General features: G+C 38.1%; 1 protein-coding gene across 1 annotated transcript in view; it reads left to right on the forward strand.

Moving 5' to 3' along the window:
• wnt4 (Wnt family member 4) overlaps positions 1-25,246 on the forward strand; it is a gene marked incomplete at its 3' end in the record, with an annotated part of 41,612 nt that extends 16,366 nt beyond the window's left edge. Inside the window, 4 exon segments of the mRNA NM_001252086.1 lie at positions 5,362-5,597; positions 20,323-20,454; positions 21,540-21,682; positions 24,299-25,246. Of these exon segments, the coding sequence (NP_001239015.1) occupies positions 5,362-5,597; positions 20,323-20,454; positions 21,540-21,682; positions 24,299-24,766 (979 nt within the window).
• Positions 25,247-25,550: the final 304 nt, after the last annotated feature.

Consider the following 25,550-nt stretch of genomic DNA (forward strand, 5'->3'; position numbering starts at 1 on the left):
AAAAGGAGCCAACATCAAACCCTTCAATTGCTATAACTTTTGACTGAAGAACCCCCTAAAAATGTTCTGTTAGTGATTATGGGTTACTTGCTTGCAACACTGTTGGTCCAGGGCAGCACATCTAGATCTTATGTCTCCTTCACAAACTATTGGCTGTTTCTTTATTTCCTACCTTAATGGATTCAAGTTCTCCTGCTTAAGCGTTATCATTTTACAAATATCTTGGGGTAGCTAAGGGGCCTACAAATGAGATCTCTGTCCTGGGCCCACTGGTACCTTAAGGGCTCTGGCACAAGAGGAGATTTGTCGCCTGCGTATTTCCCCCCGGCGCTTTGGCGACAAGTCGCCACGACAATACACGCGAAGAGATTTCATGCGATCTGCTACCCATGGTACCACTCAACAGTTACTCCTCCCACATGTTTACTCAAGTCACTCAGAAAAGGGTCTGTGTGCGATTTGAAACAGCAGGCGACTTGAAGTAGCCTCGTATGTTTTGACGCTGGCGATTTCCACTGGTTTAGCATTGGCGTCTTGTCGCCAAATCGCTCTTTTAAAAATCGCCGGCGACAAATCTCCTCATGTGCCAGAGCCCTCAAGTGGCCCTGATGCAAGGGGCACATTTTGCCAAAGTACCTTAGAGAATGCAACTGTGCTTGCGGTCATAAATGACCCCTTTTGTCTCATTGATTTTAATGGGTTATAAAAGGTCTTTAAAATAATAGGGTCAGTTTTGGTTTGGGCTATGGAAGGTCTAGAGTGCTGTAAAATAATAGGGCCAGTTTTGGTTTTGGCTATGGAAGGTCTAGAGTGCTGTAAAATAATAGGGTCAGTTTTTGTGTTAGTCTGGCATAAATTATATGTGCATCTTTATAAATACACTAATTAGCTCTTTGTAATTTATATGACACAGTTGGCTTTATTTCACAAAACATCATAGCTTTATAATATAGATACCCTGTATTTTTGCAGTAAAATCAGGGCTGTTGCTGCAGCCAGATTCCAGCAAAAATTCCCTCCATCGTTAACAGCACAAATTCCATTTTTCTAACTGGAGATTCAGCTCTTCTTGTGCAGAATGATCTATTGCACTCTGCAGTAGTGATGCTCCCCTTCTTGCTTCCATTGGAACACAGAAAAGGTAATCATGGAACAAAGTTCTAGTAAACCCATAAGCTAATTTGTAAAAAAATTACTTAATAATAACAAGAAATTCTATCCATTTCATGTAAATTGTAGCCATCATTTCTTTTCTTTAACCCTGCTTCCATTTGTAAAAGACTGGGAGATGATAGTTTGACCTGTCTTCTCTGGATCGTTACTTAATGTAAATCCTTCTTTAGCCTGCTTCTGCTATGCCAACCATCTTTATTTTGTAACTTGTGAAATTCCTACTGGCTCACAGTATTTCAAGATATCTGTCCCCAGCTGCCAAAACAACTATTGATCTCAGCAAACAAATCAGATAATGTAAAAGAGAGTGCAATGGAAATATCATGATACTAACATATACTAAAGTACCATACCATATCTTTCCTTTAACTTTTCTTTCTACTTGAAATGCTGGAAAAGTTGAACTTTCATCTTTTAAAACTTCTTTATACCTACTTTTTCTTTGAAATATAACTAATTTTATGCCTATTCGGACTTCTGTTCATACACTGAACATTTGCCCTCTCCACCACATTTACAGTTCAAGACCTTGCCAACAGTCCCTAAGATAAATGAGCCACCATTCAGCATGGCATTTCATCACTCCTGCTTGCACCAAAGGCAGCATCTACAAACACTCCGACATCTCATCAACCCTCCACGTATTTTTTCTGTGACAAAGGTTACCATTATCATTTCCCCATTTATAGTGGTTCTGTTTCATCACAACATCACTTTTATCCCAAAAAAGTGTTTATTTGATCTCACTCACCAATGTCACATTGCCATCTTGCTTTAAACTTTTTTTCATTTACACTAACAGAGGCTTCTTTCGTTGTATCGTATATCTATTTAGAAATGCAATTTTGTTGCCACAATTTAGGCATAGGGTACTATGTACAAATTGTGTTGCTGACAAAATTGTGGTCCTAAACATTGGTCCCATTATATTTCAGTAGACTTTGCCAAGTTAAAAGCAATCTGTAAATTCCAACATTATTCTGCTGTACACATTTCTATAAGTAGGCAAACGGGGCCTTTTATCTAGAAAATGTATATGCACTGAAGCTATGCATTTTTCCTTTGTTAAAAGCATGCTTTTAACCCTAATTACGTGACACTAGAATAGGGTAAACATAAATATACTGAAATATTCACTATATGATTTGTATGAATACAAAAATCCTCCCCAAGAGATTTCACCCCACCCCACCAATTCACTGTTTTCTCCACTGCTGTTTTTCAGTTGGTTGAGAAAAAGCATACCCTGAATGGTGCACAGCATTGCTAAAAGTTATACTGATGGTGAAATGCCCCTTAAGAGGAATTTGCAAACCTAATTATTGATTCACCTTATTCACCTGAATCTCACCTATTAAACTAGAACCAATGGCCTGTTCCAGCTCAAACTCAGCTTGGTTAGGGTTGAGAGGTTTTCCCAGCATTGCATTTTCATTTGGTCTCTTTATTTCGATTTGTCATAATTAAAACGGTTTAGACAATGGAGGTTATTTGTCAATGTCCAAAAATGTCACACAAACGCAGCGTGTATTTCCATAAATTAATGCAGTATGTGACACTGCCGACTGCAGTTTTCTGTAAAATAATAAAGCTTTAAATGATACCATTCTCTCTATCCTCTTGTACAATAACAATGAAAAAGTCAACAAGATCCATTTTTATTATCGTTCTAATACATTTTTCCCTGATGCCTGGCCAAAAAATTGTCTGAAAATAAATAGAGTAATTGTCAGAAGTCTGAGGCATGGGTGTGTTACAGCACATACTCACCACACTGACACTGCACTAGAAAACCATGTGTGTTAGAATTTGGAGAGAATGTCTGAATCACCAGGATTATTTCTTAAAAGCGCGTCAGGCAATATCATATATCTTTGCTTTTCTGATTAAATATGTACAGTAGTTTGTCCAAGTTTATTATTCTTAAGTCACTTTAAAGGGGTGGTTCACCTTAAGGTTAACTTTTAGTATGTTATAGAATGGCCAGTTCTTAGGGGCCGATTCACTAAAGGTTGAAAAAACGAGTGCTATTTATAGCATGCGTTAAAAATATTATCACTTCTTATTTTTTGCAAGTTAACGATCGATTCACTAAAAGGACACTTGTCTGAATTAAGAAGCGATGCTCTTGGCGTTATTTTTCTGGCGATGAGCAATTTTAAGCAATATTTTAACACATGCGCGATACTTTCTGAAAACTACAAACTCCATCTTGTCACCACAGACAATCACCAGCTGCAGTTTTGTTCAGTAACGCCTATATTTAATTGAACACTTGCCTTTAGTTGGCGTTTTATAAGGCCACTGAACAAACTGATATTCGCCTCATCTGGGCACTCAAATTTGTCCTGGGCCAGCCAGATGACGAGGCCAGTACAAACCCATTAGCAGATGACTGTGTTTACAGTCTGGCATGGTCCCTGCCCAACAGGTTTTCCAGCTCTCCCAATCGATATCTGACAGATCCGGTCAGTGATTAGAACACAGTAGAATGTGAGTGAGTGGTGTGGCAGCTGGGAATTGGCACACACAGCTATTTTCTGCTTATTTTGGCTGACTCCGGAGACCTCTGGCTTTTCCTAGTAGTACTTGGATACGGCAGTATTGAGGATTTCTGACAAGATAGATTCAGAGCATGGAATGCACATCTCTTTAGTATTAGGCAGAAGGAAGAGAGTTGCCGAGTTGTAAGCATAAGGGCGTATCATAGCCCAAACTTCCTGCAAGATATGTCAGTAGGAAGACGATTGATCACTGAAAGGGAGACAGATGGACTGTCAGACAGCCAAGATTACATTTTCAGAGGGAAGTGTTTCCAGAAGGAAGAGCATTTGGATTGTCAGCTTTTAGTGCCTCCCTGCCTGCAGGTCTTTCAGATATATACACGCCTTCTCCATGAAGGCATGGTCAGCATTTTTTCTGCGCTCATATAATACAGATTGTATATACGCTGAAAACGTAAATGTAATTGGCCAAACATGCAGTTGTAAGTCATTTACTTATATATTTGCCAACACATTCTGCAAATCAGCAAGTGAAGAGAGAACATATTGAAACAATCAGTCGTCAGATGCCTAACCAAGATGGTAGCTGATTCCCTGCCCATCTTGTGTTGTACTGCACATTCCTGTTACGACTAAATAACATTTGCACAGTGAATATTCAAATAAAATCACCAGCCAGACATGTAAGTGCATGCATTTAGTAAATACAGCAGCAATATAGCAACACAGATATCTGTAGTATATTTTAATTACAGTTTTAATTCCCATTCCCTTGTAATTGGACAAAACAAGCATATTGTGTTTGATATTTGCTTTCCATTTGGTTTCGGTTTTCTTTATACTGGGGATCAATTATTTATAAACTATTATTATAAATTATTTCCCCTAGTATGCAGATTTGTGTCAGGATGATACCTTATTTAGGAGATGCTACATCAATTGAACATTCTTCATGGACGCTATAGCAATATCTCCCCCTAGTGGTTTGATTTGTGCTGTTGCTGTCTGTGGAGAAAAATATGGTATAGCAGGTCTTGAGTCTTTCCCCATAATTAGCAACTTGTACAAAAGTACTTATTGTCTATGTGACATTGTATGTAATATTTAGCGTTTAGTGTAATGAAACAAAAGCTTGCACCAAGTGATCCACAGAAACCACTCTTTGCTTGTGATCATGCAACTTCTGATTGCAGTGGGTTACTAGAATGAATGAAAGCTTTGTAACCTGTATGTATTATTAATATTGTAACTGTGCATCAGTCAGCTGCAATACAAGGACCTGGGCCCCTGGCAGCCACCCATTGTACTTTCTTTTGTTATGCACCTAAGCCATGGCCAACTATCAACTAATGTTTAAGAGCTTGTACTCACCAGCATTCCTAACTGTGCTCCCCTGCAGTGGTGTTCTGCATTTTACCCAGGGAAGCACAGGAAGAAACACATTCTATTCTTCCATATGGGGCCTTACTCACAAAAATATGAAAAAAAAAAATGTAAGCACCAAACGCAGATGTAACACAAGATGCTGCCTGTGTGAGTACAGCCTCATTAAGAAGAATAGTGTTTTTATCTGCACAGGGGAACTTATGGGAGTAATTTTGAAATACATTATCTACAAGGTTAAAGATAAGCTGAACACTTCTTTTTAAAACTCATGCAATAAAGATATATTACTGCTTTATAGGTACCTGGCAAAACTGTCTTCGGTGGGCAGCATATCTGAGGAAGAGACATGTGAAAAACTAAAGGGATTAATTCAGCGCCAGGTGCAAATGTGCAAGAGGAACCTTGAAGTAATGGATTCGGTCCGACGAGGTGCTCAATTGGCTATAGAGGAATGTCAATATCAGTTTAGGAATCGACGGTGGAACTGCTCAACCCTGGATTCGCTACCCGTATTTGGAAAAGTGGTGACACAAGGTAAGATAACAGTGTCAGAAACCCCACATTGAGTCTGATCTTTGAAGATGCTGAATGACATGGTAATGTCACAGAATGAGAAGAGCCCTACTGAAATGATACCCCACCTAAACCTGTGTCTATGGGCTGGTATTTCCACTCAAATTAGCAATTGGCATGATCAAAAGGCAAACTAACCCTTGTTGTTATTCCATCCCCATTGTATTTGTTAGGCAGAATTGAATATCAGTCAGAATATTTACCAAGGCATAGACCTATGCAGATATGTTTTCTTTTGGGTTAAAGAGTTGTGGACATTCCCATCAAATGATTCTTCACATTAATTTATGTTGACATTTGCCCCTGTGAGGTACAGCGTCAATAGTACATTTAGGTAAGAGAGAGGATATTTTTAAATAAAGTGCATAAACAGATGGAGACAGAAATAAAGCAGTGTATCTATCATTTTTGCAGCCTTTGTTTATCCCTGTCATCTGCACTTTCCTCTGGTTCTGACTGTTAAAGAATGTAACAGAAATTCTCCTCCAGGTCTGTTAATCAGCTGCCTTCTGCTACATTGCTTAAGGAATCAGAACCAGGAAAGTTACAATATGTTTTCTTCCATTACTCCTAAACAGTTTTTGGGAGGACATTGCCTAACTTAAGGTGGCCATACACGTAGCAGTTCCAACCTTTTGTGTGACCATTGGTCGCCAGAAAGATCGTTCCCACCCTCCACTGATGTTCAGGCTGAATCGTCAAATATGGAGGTAGAAACAATAGAAATTCTACCTCCACCTGCCAATTCAGCCCTGCACATAGATTTTGCTCCAAATCTTTTAACCTGGGCGATTGACAAGATGACCGATATCCGCAGCCTTTTGGTGATATCGTCCCCTTTTCAGCCACTATACATGCACCAAATATAGCACAAAATGAGGTTTTGCATAAAAATATTGGTGCGTATATGGCCAGCTTAACTCTGAGAGAAAAAGGTTGGGTTTAGAATACATTCGATTATTATATGATTTACAATATATTCTGCTTCCCATCTTAATTACTGATTTGTATTATAGAATTACATTTCTTTGTATGAAAGGACATGTCAACCCCAAAAATTTTTTTTTACCAAAATAAAAGAAAACATAATTCTAAGCAACTTTTCCATGTGAATTTATTGAAAATGTTTAGTGCTTTAAAAGTTAATTGTAAATGTAATAGCTATTAAAAACAACATTTGCTAAACTCCTCGTGGTTACTTTTTAAACAATGTTGCAAAAGTCAGTTTCCTCCAGCAAGTCAGGTCTGTCAGTCTGCTGCCTTGTGTTACATTGTTTCAAATGCCAGAGCCACCAGGGCAGAGAATAGAAAAGAACTGGCAAACACTACGTTTAATAGCAGTTATATATACAAATAAGTCAAAAGCCGTAGCATATTTGTAATGAATGTATATTGCAAAGTTGCTTAGAATGATGTTTTCTTTATTAGGCAAAAAATATATTTTGGTTGACTTGTCCTTTAAGGGAGATCATGGAGGCCCAAAGAATAAGAACACCCTTTATAGACAGATTATCCTGTTTCTTTATGAAGCATCACAGTGAGGAGTCAAACAAAATTAAAGTAATTGAAATATAACGTACTGTTGCCCTGCACTGGTAAAACGCGGGTGTTTGCTTCAGGAACACTACTATAGTTTATATAAATAAGCTGCTGTGTAGCCATGGAGGCAGCCATTCAAGCTGGAAAAAAGGAGAAAAGGCACAGGCACATAGCAGATACAGATAAGACACCATTGTATTCTACAGGGTTTATCTGTTAGCTGCTATATAACCTGTGCCTTTTCTTCTTTTGAATGGCTGCCCCCATGGCTACACACCAGGGTTTATATAAACTCTAGTAATGTTTCTGAAGCAAACACACAATTTTTACCAGTGCAGGGCAGCAGTACATTATAGTTTAATTTCTTTAAAATATATAATTTTTTTGGTGTTACTGTCCCTTTAACAAACTAGCAGGACAATATTATTTACCTTATAGAATGAGAATAAGGAAAGCAAATACATAAACTGGGAGCTGTGATTAGGCCTGGGCTGGGGTTCAAAGTACATATAGGCCCAAACAGCCCCCACCAGCCCAATAAATCTATAGCCTCTCTGGCATCTGCCAGAATCCACAGATGGGGACTGGTTGTGACTTACTGTGCTGGTGTACACATTTGCCCATGTTAGTACCTAAAGTGGCTGTAGATCTCCGGTATACATCATTATAGGGCCCATTTGCAAATGCAGCCACGTGCAATTAGCTGCACCAAAAACCTGTTTATTAAAGGTATTTGCATCCAAACACCATCCTTGTGTGTCTTGGCACACAGTGTGCCCATTCTGAGGTCCTTTCTCCTGTTGTGCATTTTGCATGACTGTGTCTGGGACCTTGGAGCTAAAATTTGTTCCTAATTAGTTGTCCGTAGATATCATTTTGACATTGTGATCCCCTCTCAAAAACTTGACCCAACTTGCATCCAATTTGCGACCATCTGCACTGCACTCTACAGTTTTAATGGCATCTTCTCAGCTTAAATTTCCTGTCACTGACACATCTCAGCAGAAACACAGTTCAACAAATGTTTCACTGACTTTAACAATGTATGGTCCAAGGCAAGTATGTTTGGCTGGTGGCCCGGCTCATATTGTGGAACCACATCTCCTAGGAATGACAGCTGAAAGCTGCATAAAATGTTCTGTCTTTGGTCTTAGCTCTCAAATATGAGAGTCATAGACATGGACTCACTTCTCATTATTAGCAAGCTGACAATCCAAGCTGACATTCTAGTCAATACTGACTACTGAGAAAGTATCTTAGGCCTCCACTGATGCACTGACCCTTCAACATTGCAATTCTTCTGCTTGGCCTATCACTTAATGGATTTTGTCCTGTCCCCTTGCCCCTTGCAAAATATCAGTCTAATGTTGCATTTCCCTGCCTGCCAATGAAAATACATCTCATTGCCATACTTATACATAAATATAATCTCTTAACATGCTTAACAAACCAGAACCTTCTCAGACACAGGGATAGATTCTTAAGGCCATGTTCCCAAAGATCTACTGGTTTCCAAGCACTTTGTGGTATATTTTGTATGTATCTAAAACTCCTCCTACATTATCCAAACTGACGTTTGACCTTTTTTAGACTTGTGCAGCCCTACTACTGGACTGTTTCATAATCAGCAGCATGTTCTGTTGCCAGCTTCACTCTCTAGAAATTTTCTCTACTAGTGACATTCCTTTGCTAAGCAGATTCCATTTGCCACTGATACTTCCTTTAGCCCTACCTTCTTACCTTATGCTAGACTCCCCATTTTCTCATACTCTCTTTACAGGGCTTTCATAAATAGGTGACTTAAATGTTTACTATAGAAAGCAATGTAGAGATTGTAGTGATCTGTAATCCATTTAGCTTGTCTACACCTCTGCTCTATAATGCTTTAGGGGTCTTGGGGAAAACCAAAGTAAAAATCAAGCAAAAAGCGTGTTTTAATGTGCTGTGTACAACAAAAATAGCGGAGCACCACGGGATAAAAAATATAAAAATCAATCTTTATTGCATCCTCAATAATAGGCACGAATACATCCCTCAGGACCTACGCTTGACGCGTTTCGTGGCATCCCGCCACTTCCTCAGAGGAAGTGGCGGGATGCCACGAAATGCGTCAAGCGTAGGTCCTGAGGGATGTATTCGTGCCTATTATTGAGGATGCAATAAAGATTGATTTTTATATTTTTTATCCCGTGGTGCTCCGCTATTTTTGTTGTGTTCAGCTATTTACAATTTGGGTCCCATGGGGAGAGGATCAGCGTGCAGCACACGCTTATTAATGTGCTGTGTGAAAGCATCCCAACAAGAACTAATGCTTAAAATTCTGACTTTATGCCCCTCTAATACATGTTTTGGATCCTTTATCCAGAAAGCTCAGAATTACAGGAAGCCCATCTCCCATAGAATACATTTTAAGCGAATAATTCTAATTTTCAAAAATTACTTCTGTGCAATTCTGTGTAAGACAGTACCTTGTACTTAAGTCCTGCATGAATCCAGTTCTGCAGACCCATGCCCAACCCAGCCCCACTGACTCACAACCCAACCTGGACAGTTGACCTGCAATGCCCCTGCCATATCCCTGTTTTCTGGCCCTATCCCTGCTATCTGTGCCTTTAACCCATAAAAATGTGACTTAAAGGAGAATGCAAGTCAAAATTTAAAAAGCATACTGCCCAATAGTCCTCCTATTGTTTAGTAAAAACGCCACACTTTTGGCTCACCTAATCAAATATTTACTCACTCACACTTACTTTACATTTTCTAGAACAGGCAGCCATCTCTAAAAAGGTATTCTCCCTTCCTTTCCCTCCTTGCTTCATACTGCACGTGTGTCATTCCCCCCCTCCCCTCTGCCAGATCCGCTTCTGATTGGCTGGTGGGCATGTGTAGCTCAGAACAGGAGACAGGATCAAGTTACACACATGCTCAGAGAATAGGAAGGCTGCCGCTGGCACCTACAGGAAGGGGAGAAAGATTTCAGTGATGTCACTGTAGTCTTCACACTGCTGTAGGCTGCCAGCACCATATCTCAGAGAAGCAAGCAGGGATCTGGGAATTTAGATATGCAGTAAGTACTTAAAAAGAATGCCTTTAGACTTACTTTTAATTTATATTAACCTTTCATTGTCCTTTAAGGTATGGTGATTCAAAATATGGAAACTCCCCTTATCCAGGAAACCCGAGGTCCCAAGCAATACAACAGATAATTGTATTTATAACGTGGGTACATGTCTGCTCAGCAGAGGGGATTTCATAAGTAGTACCTAAATACCCCACAAGGAATGTTTCTCTGCTCTTAATTCATTGCAGCTGAAAGTCCACTTCCATTCACTTTCCATGCATACAATGGCACGATAAAGATATTTGAAACAAGAATATGCCAATAAATAAGTCAATGACGTTTTTATGCGAGGAACTAAAATCTTTCTTAATCTTTTCTTCTTAGGTAGATTTTTTTTCCTTCAGCTGACAAGCCAAACACAAACATTTGTCTTTAGTTATAAAAGTGTTGTTTTAGTATTTATTACAGCAATTTTTAAACACTCTTTCTATAATGTAAAATAAATTATTTTAAGTCAAATAATATTTTTTTTGCCCTGCTTATCAAGCACATACTTAAAATCTGAAATTGAAACCAGGTGCCAAATCTAATAATAAAATGTAAGCTATTTACAGTTATGTGCACATTGGCTGAGGGTCAATAATGTAAATAGTCAACATAGTGATATGCGGGCCCTGGACAATCCAGGCAGAATCCCAATTTCTTGTTTCACACTGGAATGCTCTCGTATTTATTTGCAGGCATGCAAGGGTGATTGACACTGATATATCGTTATCATTAAACCCAACATATTACTCATGGAAATAAGGTTTTCTCATAAACTACATTTAGATTCTTATTGTTTTATTTAGATTTTGTTTGTTAACCCTTTATTACTCATATGTCTATAGATAAAGCACATATTTTAAAATCCCACTGATGGGTTTTATGATTTTTCAGAATTGACCGTTTGCCATGTGAACCCTGATCTCACCCTTTCTATTATGCCTATTTCCCTTATTTAATCTTGCTCAACATGTTTATTGGTAGGCACCTCCCTTCTTTCTTTGCTAAGCCCTGGACCTGTATCCATGGTTCCTGGGTGGGTTAAAAGTTATTATTATTATTATTATTATTTATTAATATTTATTTATAAAGTGCCAACAAATCCCAGAGCACTGAGTTCCCCATTGACTCAGGGATGCATATGACCAGGTTAATATATCAATTGGAAAAGGGGTGGTTGTTTCTCTTTAGCTTTCACCTGTCAACCAGGGTACAGTAGATGTGTCTTAGGCCCCATTAAGCATGTGCCCTAAAGAAGGTAAGCCCTTAATGAACTTGGAAAAAGGGACCATGTGAATGTGAAGTAGACAGTGGATAACAGACCCTTTTATAAAACACTCTAACCCCCATATAAAAGGCACTAAGTTTGCCCAGGGGCAATAACCATTAGCAACCAATAAGATATTTGCTTTTAAACTGGTGAATGCTTCCTGCTGATTGGGTGCTATTGGTTATTGCTCCTGGGCAAAATTAGTTTCTATTATTACAAATGGAAATAGGAGTGGTGTCAGACAGTGAGCATAGAGAAATTGAGCAGTCTGTGCCCCCAGATTTTGTGTGGGATATGTACCCTAGTGGTACTTACCATGTGTAGGGAGTCAGTTGGGTAGGTACTTGGAGTTCTTTGTGTAATCCCATGGAGCACCCTCCCTTGAGTAAAGGTGGCCATACATGCTAAGATCCACTCGCTTGGCAAGGTCGGCAAGCTGGTCTTCTCCCAATATCCCCATCTGTGGGTGATATCGGGCTAATTCGGTCGTTTGGATCTGAGGCCAAACGATCGAATTACAACAACGGGTATAGGCGTCCGTTGGTTCAGGGATTGCATCAAAGAGCCGACTAATTCTTAAACCTGCTCGATCGAGATGGCCAGATGTCGGTCGGGCAGGCGCATTGTTAGTGCCCATACATGAGCCAATAAGCTGCCGATATCGGCCCCTTAGACCGATTTGGCAGCTTATCGGCCCGTGTATGGCCACCTTAAGCCTGGAACACTGGGAGATAGTACCTGTGTGTGAGTAATACACCAAAGAGATGTGTATGTTAGGTCCCTATATTTTATTATTGATGTACTCATAAGAACTTGCTGCTGCCTGTTTAATAGTTAATAGTTATATGTTTAAAGACTCTGACATCCAGACAAATTATTGCAGCATCTGAGAGTTGTTTCAGAAGACCCTTCCTTCCTCCGCACAGCAGAGCAATGGCCCAGCTGAGACAGAGAGTCCAAATGTAACCAATGCTCTACACCAGTGCTGTCCAACTTCTGTGGTACCGCAGGCCAGAATTTTTCTGGCCTACATGTTGGAGGGCCAATAATGGAAGCCGGTTTTGACCACTCCCCTTTTTTAAACTGCTCCCACTTCAAACCACATCCATGATAAAGGGCTGGATTGAAGCCCGAAACGTTGCCTTTGGCACTTGAGTAAAGATTCACATTTTTCAAAACAACCGCGGAGTGCTGCTGTTTTCATCATTTTTGCACTTCAAACCACATCCATGTTATCACAAGATCTTTTATCTGCATTGGGCAGGCAGACTACTGCTTCTGTGTTAATTTAACTTTTATATTTATATTTTCAGATAGGTAGAATACATTTAGAACTGGCAGCAGTATCAGGAATAGAGAGGGTTTTAATGGCCAAAGCCATCAAGACATATTATGGTACAAGTAGGTTAATGGTATATTGCACAACTGTACTTAACCCCCAATTAATTAGGTTGTCTATAGTACCACACACTATATAAATTATTGGCATTGCCAGATGCATTAACAACACATTCATTTTGTTAAGTACTTCTTTCTTCTACTTCAAGTGCACTTCACTGATCAGTTAACCCTTGTGTTTCCTCATTCTGGAATGCACACAAATCCACATTAGTGCAAACAGAAGCAAAAACATCACTGTGTAACAACCTTTAAGCCCACCATACACGCACCGATATAACTGTACGAATTTATGTTTTATACAATTGTTGTGTTGGCTCAGAATTATTTCCCCATTAATTTTCGTGCCATGACAATCGGTCGTATAGTCAATTGGCCGGGTTAGAACATTTCAGTCGGATAACAATAAATTCTGCGCATGTATTGTGTATCTGACTATATCCTTGGGGGACCTACAATATATTTTTTGGACGTCACTTTTGTACGATTGTTGACAATTTCAGTCTGAATGTTAGTTTTAGATCGTTGCATTTAAACGGACGATTCATATCCGAATGTTCGTCGAAAGAAGACTAAAATCTGAACGTGTATGCCTTTAGTTGCTGACTTAGTATTTTACTCCCCTTTAGAGGAACAGTTTATATGAGCTATTGTTGTTGTTGTTATTTTGTAATAGAAACTAACATGTCTCCCAGGATTCTGGAATCTGTTAGAAACCTGTAGATTGGGCATCAGTGAGGCAGGAGGCAGCTTTACAGTCTTGTTTTGTAGATGTCTTTTATGTGTTCTATATATATATTTCTAGAGGATTGTATAGGACAATATAGTTTATTATGGTTGTATGGCTAAAAACATTTAGATTATTTACATTTTTTTTGTCAACCTCACAAAACAGTGTGTATTTTTATGTGATATCCCAGAGGATTCCCCTGTGTAGAGTGAGTTTTTAGTTTGTGCTGGAGATCCTGAGTAGTAGAACAGATGTACCACTTTAACACTGCTATTTTGCAGATGAGACATGAAACCTCAGCCCAGCATACTTGTTGGACATTAAATATCCTCTGGTAAAAGTGTCCTGGACTCTGTTTCCGTTCGGTTTTGCTGACTCACCCTACTATACTGTTGACTGTTTTTACAGTGGTTGTGTAAAGGATCCAGTGGGATAAAGTGCAATTTATGGTGAAATGGTTATTTCCTCTCAGATTCAAAACTGTATCTCATTCTTTGATATTTTTTTGTTTGAATACAAGACATTAAATTAGAAATCTTCAAGTCTCTAAAGGGAATAAACTGCATTTCTGTTGCTAGTTGTCTGTTTATTAAATAAAATTAATTGCCATTCACTTAGGCAATCATTGTTAGGGGTTATGGGCAACACTTTTCATTTGGAAACCAATTGTTTATGTATGATGAAATATACCAGGGTCAGGGTTTAAAAAACGAACCTGCCCCTGTACTAAGACTGGACAGGGTTGTGGGATTGTGGTCAGAAGCTATAACAGCATTTATTTATACAACCCAAATGATATTTGTTGGAAAATGCCTTTACTCTTTTTACTGGAGGTCTGCACTTCTGTGTCAAGAGTTCTTATCAACTCTGCATTATGTTTATAAAGCTTATTCACACTGGTTATGGTGAATCAGAAGCTGCAATACAAAACATGAAGTAGGCACCAGGTACTGTAGTCAGCTAGTTTATTAAAATAGTTGTACTTTTTCCTGTTATTGAGATCAGTGAAAGTTACACTGAAATCATTATAGGAGAAATAATATGTTTAGAAATGTTTTATTCTACAGACGTAGGCATCCGTTATCTGGAAATTGCAACAAAATAAGGTTTGCCGCAACTCCCGAGATCTTCCATAAAATGAGAGCTTCATTGAAGTTAAAGGGGCTGTTTTTATTTGTTATAGTTTTTGAATTATTTGCCTTTCTCTTCTGACTCTTTCCAGCTATCAAATGGAGGTCTCTGACCCCAGCAGCCAAAAGCTATTCCTCTGTGAGGCTACAGTTTTATTGTTATGGTACTTTTTATTATTTATCTTTCTATTCAGACCCTCCTCTATTAATATTCCTGTCTCTCTTTCAAACCACTGCCTGGTTGCTAGGTTAAACTAGACCCTAGCAACCAGTTTGGTGTGAAATTTCAAACTGGAGAGCTGCTGAACAAAAAGGTAAATAACTCAAACCCCCTCAAATAATAAAAAATAAAAAGCAATTGCAAACTGTCTCAGAATAGCAGTCTCTACATCATACTACATGTTAATTTAAAGGTGAACAACCCCTTTAAATTATAAAACCAGGAGGCCATCTCCTATAGACTTCATTTTAAGCAAATCATTTTAATTTAAAAAAAAAAAAAAATATGTTCTTTTTCTCTGTAATAATAAAACAGCACATTGTACTTGATATCAACTAAGATGTTATTAATCCTTATTGCAGACAAAACAATCCTATTGGGTTTATTTAATGTTTAAATACATTTTTAGCAGACAAAGAATGAAGCTCCAAATTACAGACAGATTATGTATCTGGAAAAACCCAGGTCCCAAGCATTCTGTATAACATGTTACATACCTGTATATGCTGTACCATATCAGAAGTTCAGTCTCCTCATCTTGTGAGTGTCAGCGGCACTGCACATGCTCAGTGTGGTCTGGGCAGTTATTGGGAGGCTTGTGGGTTGTTAAAAATCTTTTATAGAAGCTGATGCTAAATCAGCTGAATATTCAGGAGTGTAATGGGAATCTGAGTTAAAGACTACTCAGACTAGGTTTGTAATTTTTATTTCATATTACTATACTGTGTGCTTTGGGTAGGTCCCTAAGTTCATGTAGCAGCGCACAGTAGGCTCTATAGGAGATGGCTGTATTTTGAAGCTATCTGGATAAAAGGTTTAGGGGTAATATATCCCAAATGTGTACCTCTAAAGAGAACTGTATTTTAAAAAAAAATATTAAAGTTATAAGTCTATGTGCAAATAATAATTCAGTTCTTGCAGCCATTTGCTTCAAGGCGTAGTAAAACAAATTGCTTCATTCTAATTGCTGGGTCAAACCTCATTATATAATACCATTTAAAAAAATGTTTATGTTTACAAAATACTTTCATGGTTTAAGTAGACATGTTGATATAAGTAGTTCCTTTGAACAGTACTTGTCATTGTGGGTCAGAACTATCACATCCTTCTTTCTCTGTGTTGGCCAAATACAACTGAATTTGTGGTATAAAAATCCAGGTCCAAACTCAGCAGCTGTAAAACACTAGGCTTAGACACTGCCTTGCCTCTTTATTTGACTTTGGTTGTTTTTGGGGTTGCTGAAAAAGGGGAAAGACTTGTGGTAGTTGAGATTCCGGTGTGGAAATACCAACAATACCAGAAAATAGGGCCTTTCTTTTTAGGCAACCACAGAGCAAGCTGACCCACACGAGCCTGCTGTTAACCTCAGCTGACTTGGAAGCGATTCAGTCCCAACACTAGCTCAGTCTTGAGTTGCTCTTTGGCAAACACTATCTGCTGTACCAGATTATTTGCACTGTGGACTAGCCACCAGAGTCAGTTACGACCACCAAGGTAGTCCCACTTGGGATGACAAGATGTATTCACATGAGGGTTTGAGATGTGAGAAACACTGCTAAAGTCAGGGAGTCACTTTAATGTACCATAAATGAATTAAATCTTCAGTCCTTCCAAGTACAGTATATTCTAACAGAAGCTATGTGTGTAGTCAGCATGTGGTGGGCCATACCTAAATGGTGTATATTGAATCGTGTGATCTGTTGAAGTCTACATCCCTTGATGTATTCAGAATTTTATTTAAAAGGCTATTTTGCTTTTCTTGGTATGAATTATTATTTATAATGCTTAGTACGCCTTGAGATAATGTACGAGCATCCGAGCCTGTGTCAGCACTCATCATTCAGGTTCCACACACTTCTTAGACAGGGACACTTTAAGAAACTGTAGAGAAAGCAAACAGAAATCTTTTGTCTACACCAGTGTACACATTTTAATATTTTCAGGCCATGACCTAACTAAATACACCTGCAGCAAACCATATGAATATCTGGAATACCTTAAAGGGATACCATATACCTATGTTCGTCATATACAGTATTCACTGCTCATGATTTTCTTTTTTAATTAAACATTATAATGCGTGGGTTAGGGTTGGGTGTGAGTTATACGACTGGCTGACGTGCTTACCACTAACACTCCCTGCACCATTAGACCTTATAAGCTTTTTTACAAGTGTATAGGTATATATTGCATTTTTTATCCTTGGTTATTCTGATGGCTCTCTTGTGGTCAGTACAGCTGTACTGGTTAAGGAGATGTTAAAATGTATTTAGGTAAATATCAGGGCTAATGTTTAAGGTGTAAGATATGTTTTATTCTCTGCTGGGTTTGAACCTGTGACTTGGTACTTCTGCCATCACCTGTACTGTGTAGCCCAACCTTGGGCTATTATCCACCTTGTTAGCAGACCTGCAAACCTGTCTATTAACCCTGCTTGCACCAGTGCCTATTGTGTACTTTGGCTGCCTTGCCTTGTTACCCTGTGCTTCAATAATGTGCCCTTGTTTTAAATTATAATTTGTCTTCCCTTCTACTTTTAAAGACCTTACATTATTTCAAGTAGATCTAAAGCTTAGGCTTGAAATTCTACACTGTACATTTTTGGGGGTCTACCAGCTCAAGACCACCACAGCCCATGAAAGAGCAAGAAAAGTGCTATTCATGGGTTGCCAATTTCAATACAATCAGAACCTTTGAACAGTGGACTGGTTCTCCTCTTTACATATTTTACTATATACTAGTGGGCACAAATACTGCACATTTGCACAGTCCTGGACAGCCGCAAGAGACCACTGGCAAGTGAATAAAGTTGGCGGTGCAACACACACAGCAAAGTACTTAAAGATGTACCCTGTAAATACCCATTTTTATACTGATTCACAGCACAAACTCTAGACTGCTGGCAGTTACCTGAGCCTAGGGACTTGAGCCGCCCATACACGTACCAATAAAATTGTAGGTAACCTAGTTTCATACAATTTTCGAACTGTGTGCGGGCTCTGAAATATTGTCCCCATAATTTTCATACCATAACGATCAGTTGTTTAGTCATTTGGCCAGGTTAGATTCACAGCACATACTCTAGGCTGCTGTCAGTTACCTGAGCCTAGGCACTTAAGTTCCCCATACATGTACTGATAAAATTGTAAGTAACCTAGTTTCAAACGATTTTCGAACCGTGTGTGGGCTCCGAAATATCATCCTGATAATTTTCATACCATGACAATCAGTCGTTTAGTCGATCGCCAGGTTATAAAATTTCTGTTGGCTAACAACAAAATCTGTGCATGTATTGTGTTTCGGACAATATCCTTGGGGGACCTAAAGATGGAAGTCAATTTCGTACGATTGATGTCATGTTCAGAACAGTCTCCGGTTTGTATTTTAAGGGCTTTAAACTACAATTTCAACCTGAATGTTAGTTTTAGATCAGTGCATTTAAAGGTATGTTCTTCGGAAGAAAACTAAAATCTGAACGTGTATGGCCACCTTTATTCACAATTTGCAGTATATATATATATATATATATATATATATATATATATAAAGTTCACAATATAAGGCTGATTAGTAATAAAATCAGAATTATATTATATGACAACAGAGAAACCAGGACATACTGTATGTGTATTGATTAATAATGGGCCCTGTGGCATTATCTTTTTCCCTTAATTTCTGCCCCACTGGGGCTGCCAAGTCAGGGGCCCACCACCTCCTCCCCACATCCATAGTTACATAGTTACATAGGGTTGAAAAAAGACCATTGTCCATCAAGTTCAACCCATCCGAGTAAACCCAGCACACAACCTATACTAACCAATCTATACACTCACATACATAAACTATATATATACAACCAGTAATACTAACTGTAGATATTAGTATCACAATAGCCTTGGATATTCTGCTTGTTCAAAAACTCATCCAGGCCCCTCTTAAAGGCATTAACAGAGTCTGCCATTACCACATCACTAGGAAGGGCATTCCATAACCTCACTGCCCTCACCGTGAAAAACCACCTACGCTGCTTCAAATGAAAGCTCCGTTCCTCTAATCTAAAGGGGTGACCTCTGGTGCGCTGATTGTTTTTATGGGAAAAAAGAACATCCCCTAAAAAAAACCTGCCCCTAAATGTAGTGGAAGTTGGAAACACACCCTTGAAATTAAGGATCTGTTCCATAAACGAGGCAATATAAACAAGCAGAATGAACCAAATTCTACCCGAGGAACAGCTGCTTTAAGATGCTTTGTGGAAAAGAAATGTTTAGTTGTATTTGGCAGGCATATCAGTATGCAGCAAAGTGGTGTTGTCTTTTCTTGGGAAAATAGAGAATAAAAGCAATATTTTCCTTTGGAAGGTTGCATTTTATAGGGAGGACTAAATATTTAATTCTTTTATGTATTATAGAACTGAGATATAGAAACATTTATTTGTTTTAAACCGTTATAATGAGAAAAATTATACAGATTTATAGTAGATACATATAAGCTAAACAGCACAAAACAGCCGTGCCATCTGCAACAGTTTTGTTTCCCATTATTGAATTCTAGATGTATATATGCAAGGAGTGTGCTACCTTAGTGGCCCTTTATGTAAGAGAACCATACAGTAACTGTCATTGTATACTGTATTTCTGATGCAGAATAGTCCATTAGGATAATGGCACACAAACTGGTTCTCCACCAGACCATTTAATTCAGTAGGGAATCTTTCCCCATATATCCTGTGATTTACATGACTGGAAACCACCTGTCACTACTCACAGGTAGTTTTTCATCCCAAATGCTCAAATGTGCATTTTTTGGCAGAAAAATTACTTTAATAAATTCTGACAGATTGTCTTCATTCATGTTATTGCTTGCTGAGGCTTAGATACACTGGCAGAGAAATGCTACATGTGTGTAGAATCCAGGCATGTTCTCAACAGAAATGCAGTCATACAGTGATATATCATTTCCATTAAGCTAAATACAAAGGGAGAGTGAGCACCTAATGAAATGAAATAATCATCATTTAGACACGCAGAACTGTATGTAACTTGGTGGCATAGTAATTAATGTGACTGGTTTCAGTGATCACCACAGTTCAACAATTTCCAGTTTTTACGTTTTCCATTGTTCATGAACATGTTTATATAGTTCATATATTATACAAGATGTCTATTGGCCTTTCCAGTTCAGAAATATTCCACATGGGCCTCCAGTTATTTATATTTTCCCAGAGATGAGATGAAAAGAGCCATTCTATTGTGATCATCATAGTGGTTGCAATATCTACTTCTTTCTGTTTCAGGAACAAGGGAGGCAGCTTTTGTGTATGCCATATCTTCAGCTGGTGTTGCCTTTGCGGTTACGAGAGCTTGCAGTAGTGGTGATCTAGAGAAATGCGGTTGTGACAGGACTGTGCATGGTGTCAGCCCTCAAGGTAGGTACAAAGAGTTGTTAAAAGGCTGAACCCTAGCAGCGTTTGGTAATCTTAAGGCATGGAAACATATTTTTCTTCCACTTATTTAACTCTAAAGTATAGCCTCAGTTGTATGAAAATGGTTAAAAGTGTTACAGTGTTATCATCCTAGATTATAATATGGTTTCAAAAGCTGGAAATTTACCAGCAATAATATTTCCTGATTGCTTAAATAAATATTTCACTACACCAAAACCATGTGTTTTTGCCCACACAGTATCTTCCATAAGGAGATGTGTAATTTGCTGGAGCAACAGATACCTTTGTAATAGTGATGTGCAGGTCAGGAAGAACTCAAGCTGTCCCGTCCCTAACTAAGGATAGATAAATTATATGTTGTTCTTTTTAAAATCAATATTTTGCAACATTGAGTATTTGTTTTTTAGATTAATATTCATATGTTTCATGGGATATTGTGAGTTTCAGCATGCTGTAATAAATGTATATAGAGAGAGAAAAAAAGCAGGAGAAAGGCCATGGCTTAGGGTACTTAAAACTGCTGACTTTAATGGGCCTGAATCTGATATGTAGTACAGGTATATAATCTGTTATCCAGAAAACTGTTATCCAGAAAGCTCTGAATTACAGAATGGCCAACTCCCATAGACTCAATTTTAAGCAAATAATTCTACCTCTATTGAGTTAATTTTATGTTTAAATTATTTTTAGCAAACTTAAGGGATGGTAATCTATTATCTGGAAAACCCCAGGTCCCAGGCATTCTGTATAATAGATCCCATAACTGTATAGGGCAAAAGGAAAGCATGTTGCACCTAGGCCTTAATTATTTTACGCAGATCTTATAGATAATTTTTCAGTCAAACTGCTGTGGTACCTCTTGCTCATATGATTTGTTGAAAATATAAATAGAAGAGATATATAAAGAAATGAATCAGGAAGTAAAACCTTCTTATAGTATAAGTGTTTCTAAACATTATCTTGATGGTGTATCTGTATCCTATATTAAATCTGTGCATTGTTAACTAATGCTTATTAATCATGAATAAAAGCAGTCATAGATATTGTTCTGTGCTGTATCTGTGTAGGTTTCCAGTGGTCTGGCTGCTCAGATAACATTGCATACGGAGTTGCCTTCTCCCAGTCATTTGTGGATGTCAGAGAGCGAAGTAAAGGTGGCTCCTCTAGCCGTGCTCTGATGAACCTCCATAATAATGACGCTGGCCGCAAGGTAACAATGTTTTTTCTTGTTTATGTTATGACTAAAAGGTTTTGTTACAAAAATTTACTTTACTGTAAGCAAAGTAAACAAAGTTTAAAAAAAAACAAACAATATAAATAATGGCCCACTTATAATATAGCATTATCTGTCTCAAAAGGTATACAGGTTTCGTATGCTATATACATATTCCTGCTATTTTCATTTTATATATACCTGCATATTTTCATGTTTTAATACTTGGGCCATTTACCAAAACATTTTTCACATTCAATGGCAGATGTACCTTCCCTGGAGGATCCTTCTGTGGTTTTCAGATTTTTGATGCTGGTTTTTTTGTGTGACAATTTGAAAAAGTTTGGGTCTTGACTTTTCTGCGACTTTGTCCTGCACCAACTCTTTTAGTTTATTCAAATTTTTAAAAAAATAAAAATGAGAAATGTTAGAGTTTTACTAAATCTGCACCCTGGTCATTTGGTGATGCATAATACATTTCTATATTTGTGAGTTTAGACTATTTTGAGGTATGTTAAACATTGCTATATGCCCAATACTGAGTAGTAGAGGAATCATTCATTTGCTTAAAGCCAAGATCTCCTGAAAAGCTATTCAGAAGGTAGGACAGTTCTGAGCAGGTTAGGATCTTTTGCTAGAGTAGCAGTTTTTATTCCACATTATACTCTTTGGGCCATATGGAAAAGCTATGATTTTGTGTCTGCCCCCGGTCATTCCTGGAAATGATTAGCTAATGTTTGTAAAACTGGTATAGTAGTATTTACTAAACTAGGGAACCCTTACACCCCAGATCTTATTAGAGATATTAATACTGTCAGAAGCCCTTGTTGAATTTTTGGACAGGGTTCTGAAGGTCTTTAAGTGCTACTGGTGTAACTGCTGCTGATATTTTTAAACCAGTATAGGAGTGTGGGTAAAATACATATTAGCAGCTGTTATTTTCCAGAACCAGTATATATACATTTTGTATTAAAATACTGTAGTTTGGAGCATATAACAGGTCAAGTGAGGGTTATGTGGATTCCTAGGTAGGCAATATAATCTGTTTTTCATTTACAGGGGAACTTAGTCCTTAATCCCTATAGCATTTGGTCTGGCATGTGAAACGGAAGAGCTCCTGTTTTACTAATATATATTTTATAATTTAAGACAGTGTCATATTTCTCTAGAATTTTATGTAAATTTAATAATAAAATATGGAGTAAGAGTGGCATTGTCTATGAAAAGTGCTGTGTTATATTGTTTGCAGTTTACTAATGTCTGTCATTTCTGTCACTCCCGCTAGTGGCTCTATACTAAGGGCATAGAAACAGCATGACAGGGGGCAGCCCTGCCTGGTTCCACTTGTTGCCATACAAGGGAACAGCCTTACTTTGGGTTGGTTGGTTTAGGTAAGAAGAAGCTCACCTGTAGAGGGCTCTCAGGACCATTAAGAGTAGGCCCAAAAAAGTATGAACATTTATGAAATCAAATTCTGCAGTGGTAATGAACTCATACTAGATGGGAGGTGATTTTTCCCACCGTGGTTGCAGATGCGTCTGTTAGAGGAGTCCTGTGTAATGGTGGTCAGTCAGCAGTCTAAATACCAACTTGTTCATTTGGTAGTCACTTTTTGTAGTCCATGCAGGATGGTTTGCTAAACAATCTGTTTAAATAAAAATGATAGGGCATTTTGTGATTCTTTAGGACTTAGGTCCTAAAGCAAAACCCCTTGCTAAGATAATGGGTCTTAGTTCTCTAAGCAAGGGGAGTCTGGAGTAAGTGGTACTTGGTTTTGCTTGTATTTGGAAAGGGATTGCTTTTTTGCTTGTGTTACCACTGTTTTTTGGAATCCCTAACTTCTCAGATGCTATCTTCTGGATCTGTCTTCTTGATTATCAAAAAAACCCTTTTGAGTGGCTACCCTGGGCTGTTTCATCAGTTAGAAGCTCCTCAATGACACAACTCTCCCCTGTCATACCTTCTTTATCAGCAGTTATTAAGTTTAAGTTCTATACCATTTGGCAGAACGGTGCTTCCTTTGAAAATCATTCAAGTCAATTTAAACGTAGCTATCTGTGCATTTTTGTATTGTAAAGGGTTTTGATAAGCACACATCCATATTAAACACCATGCTATACACGTTTGGCTTATTTTTAGGCCTGTGTATTATAATTTGGTTTGATAAATTAGACATGATCGGTAGCAATTCTCTGTGGTCTTCATTAGTTGGATGCAGAGGGCATCACTATATGGTACCATTAAACTAAGAATGAGGATAGTTTAGCAGAGTTTTGCTCTGGTGGGGATGACCTGCACATATTTGCTGTTTCTATTACAATATTGTTCTTTGATCCATACAAATATGTCAGTCTATTCAAGGGCTGTGAGAGACAGAACCCTCCAACTAGTGTTCCATCTCCCATATAGCTTTGGATGTTATTATTTGTTTTTTAATATATAAGTGCTTCTTAAAGTCTAGCTTTGGTTAAACAAGCAAAAGTATACAAGCCTACAGCTCAGAGGTCCAGCTGTGAAATATCATTAGGTTTACTTTTAACTTGACATACAGTATATATGTAGATTGGAAAATGTCATGGTTTATTAAACTTTTCACTTTTATTTTTTTACCAGGCCATTTTGAACAACATGAGAGTAGAATGCAAGTGTCATGGTGTATCAGGCTCCTGTGAAGTAAAGACGTGCTGGAAAGCCATGCCTACTTTTCGCAAAGTTGGAAATGTCCTTAAGGAGAAATTTGATGGGGCTACGGAAGTAGAGCAGAAAAAGATTGGTTCTACAAAAGTGCTGGTTCCAAAAAATTCTCAGTTTAAACCCCACACAGATGAAGACCTTGTTTATTTAGATTCCAGCCCAGATTTCTGTGATCATGACCTAAAGAATGGTGTCTTAGGTACAACTGGACGACAGTGTAACAAGACTTCCAAAGCTATAGATGGCTGTGAGCTTATGTGCTGTGGTAGAGGATTTCACACGGAAGAGGTGGAGATCATAGAAAGGTGTAGTTGCAAATTCCACTGGTGCTGCTTTGTCAAATGTAAACAGTGCCATAAAGTGGTAGAAATGCACACATGCCGGTGATCCCAGCAGGTGGAGGAACTTTAAGGACAGTGTGTCTCTTTACACAACACCAGTCTCATTCCTTCTACTAGGACTGGTGAAGCTCCAGTAACTGCAAAATCCTAAAGAGGGACAATTTTTTGTTGTATATATGTGTCTTTGTTTTTTATTTATTGCTGGCAAACAATGATAATGTGGGTCAGTATATCCCCAAATGGTGGATTTTTTTTACCTGTTGCTGCTTTTACAAGGACTGAGAACTGACCCATTAAACTGCTGAAGGATTGAAACTTGTATATTATGCAAGAAAATGGACAAAAAAACTGATAAAGGATGACCCACTATCCGGTTTCTTATTCCAGTGACATTAAACTAACTTCCACCAAAATGACCAAAATAACTAATTAAAAAACTTCATTTTATTTTTAAATGGAAACAAAACATGGTAGCCTAGGCATTTTATATCTATATCAATGTATATAAAAATATATATATATATATATATTCACATTTTGTATTACAAATATTTCTGGACAAGAAATTGAGGCCATATATGAGGTCTACAGACAGATATTGTGCTATTTTCTCATTCCTTGATGGAGAACAGACGATGGACAGAGCTTCATGCTGGTCTCTGCATGGTAACCTGAACCAGCTACTGACCTTTCCGTGTGTTTCCTGCTGAATCCTGTTGGGTTATACCAGGCAAAAGTATTTGGCACTGGGAATCCAGCAGCCTTTGTACTGAAGTTTCAGTGTTGGAAAGGGTGTAATCTGTTTTTTTTTTTTTTTGCATTTTTGCGTT

The sequence above is a fragment of the Xenopus tropicalis genome, chromosome 7 (assembly GCF_000004195.4).
Source record: "Xenopus tropicalis strain Nigerian chromosome 7, UCB_Xtro_10.0, whole genome shotgun sequence".
NCBI classification, from domain to species: domain Eukaryota; kingdom Metazoa; phylum Chordata; class Amphibia; order Anura; family Pipidae; genus Xenopus; species Xenopus tropicalis.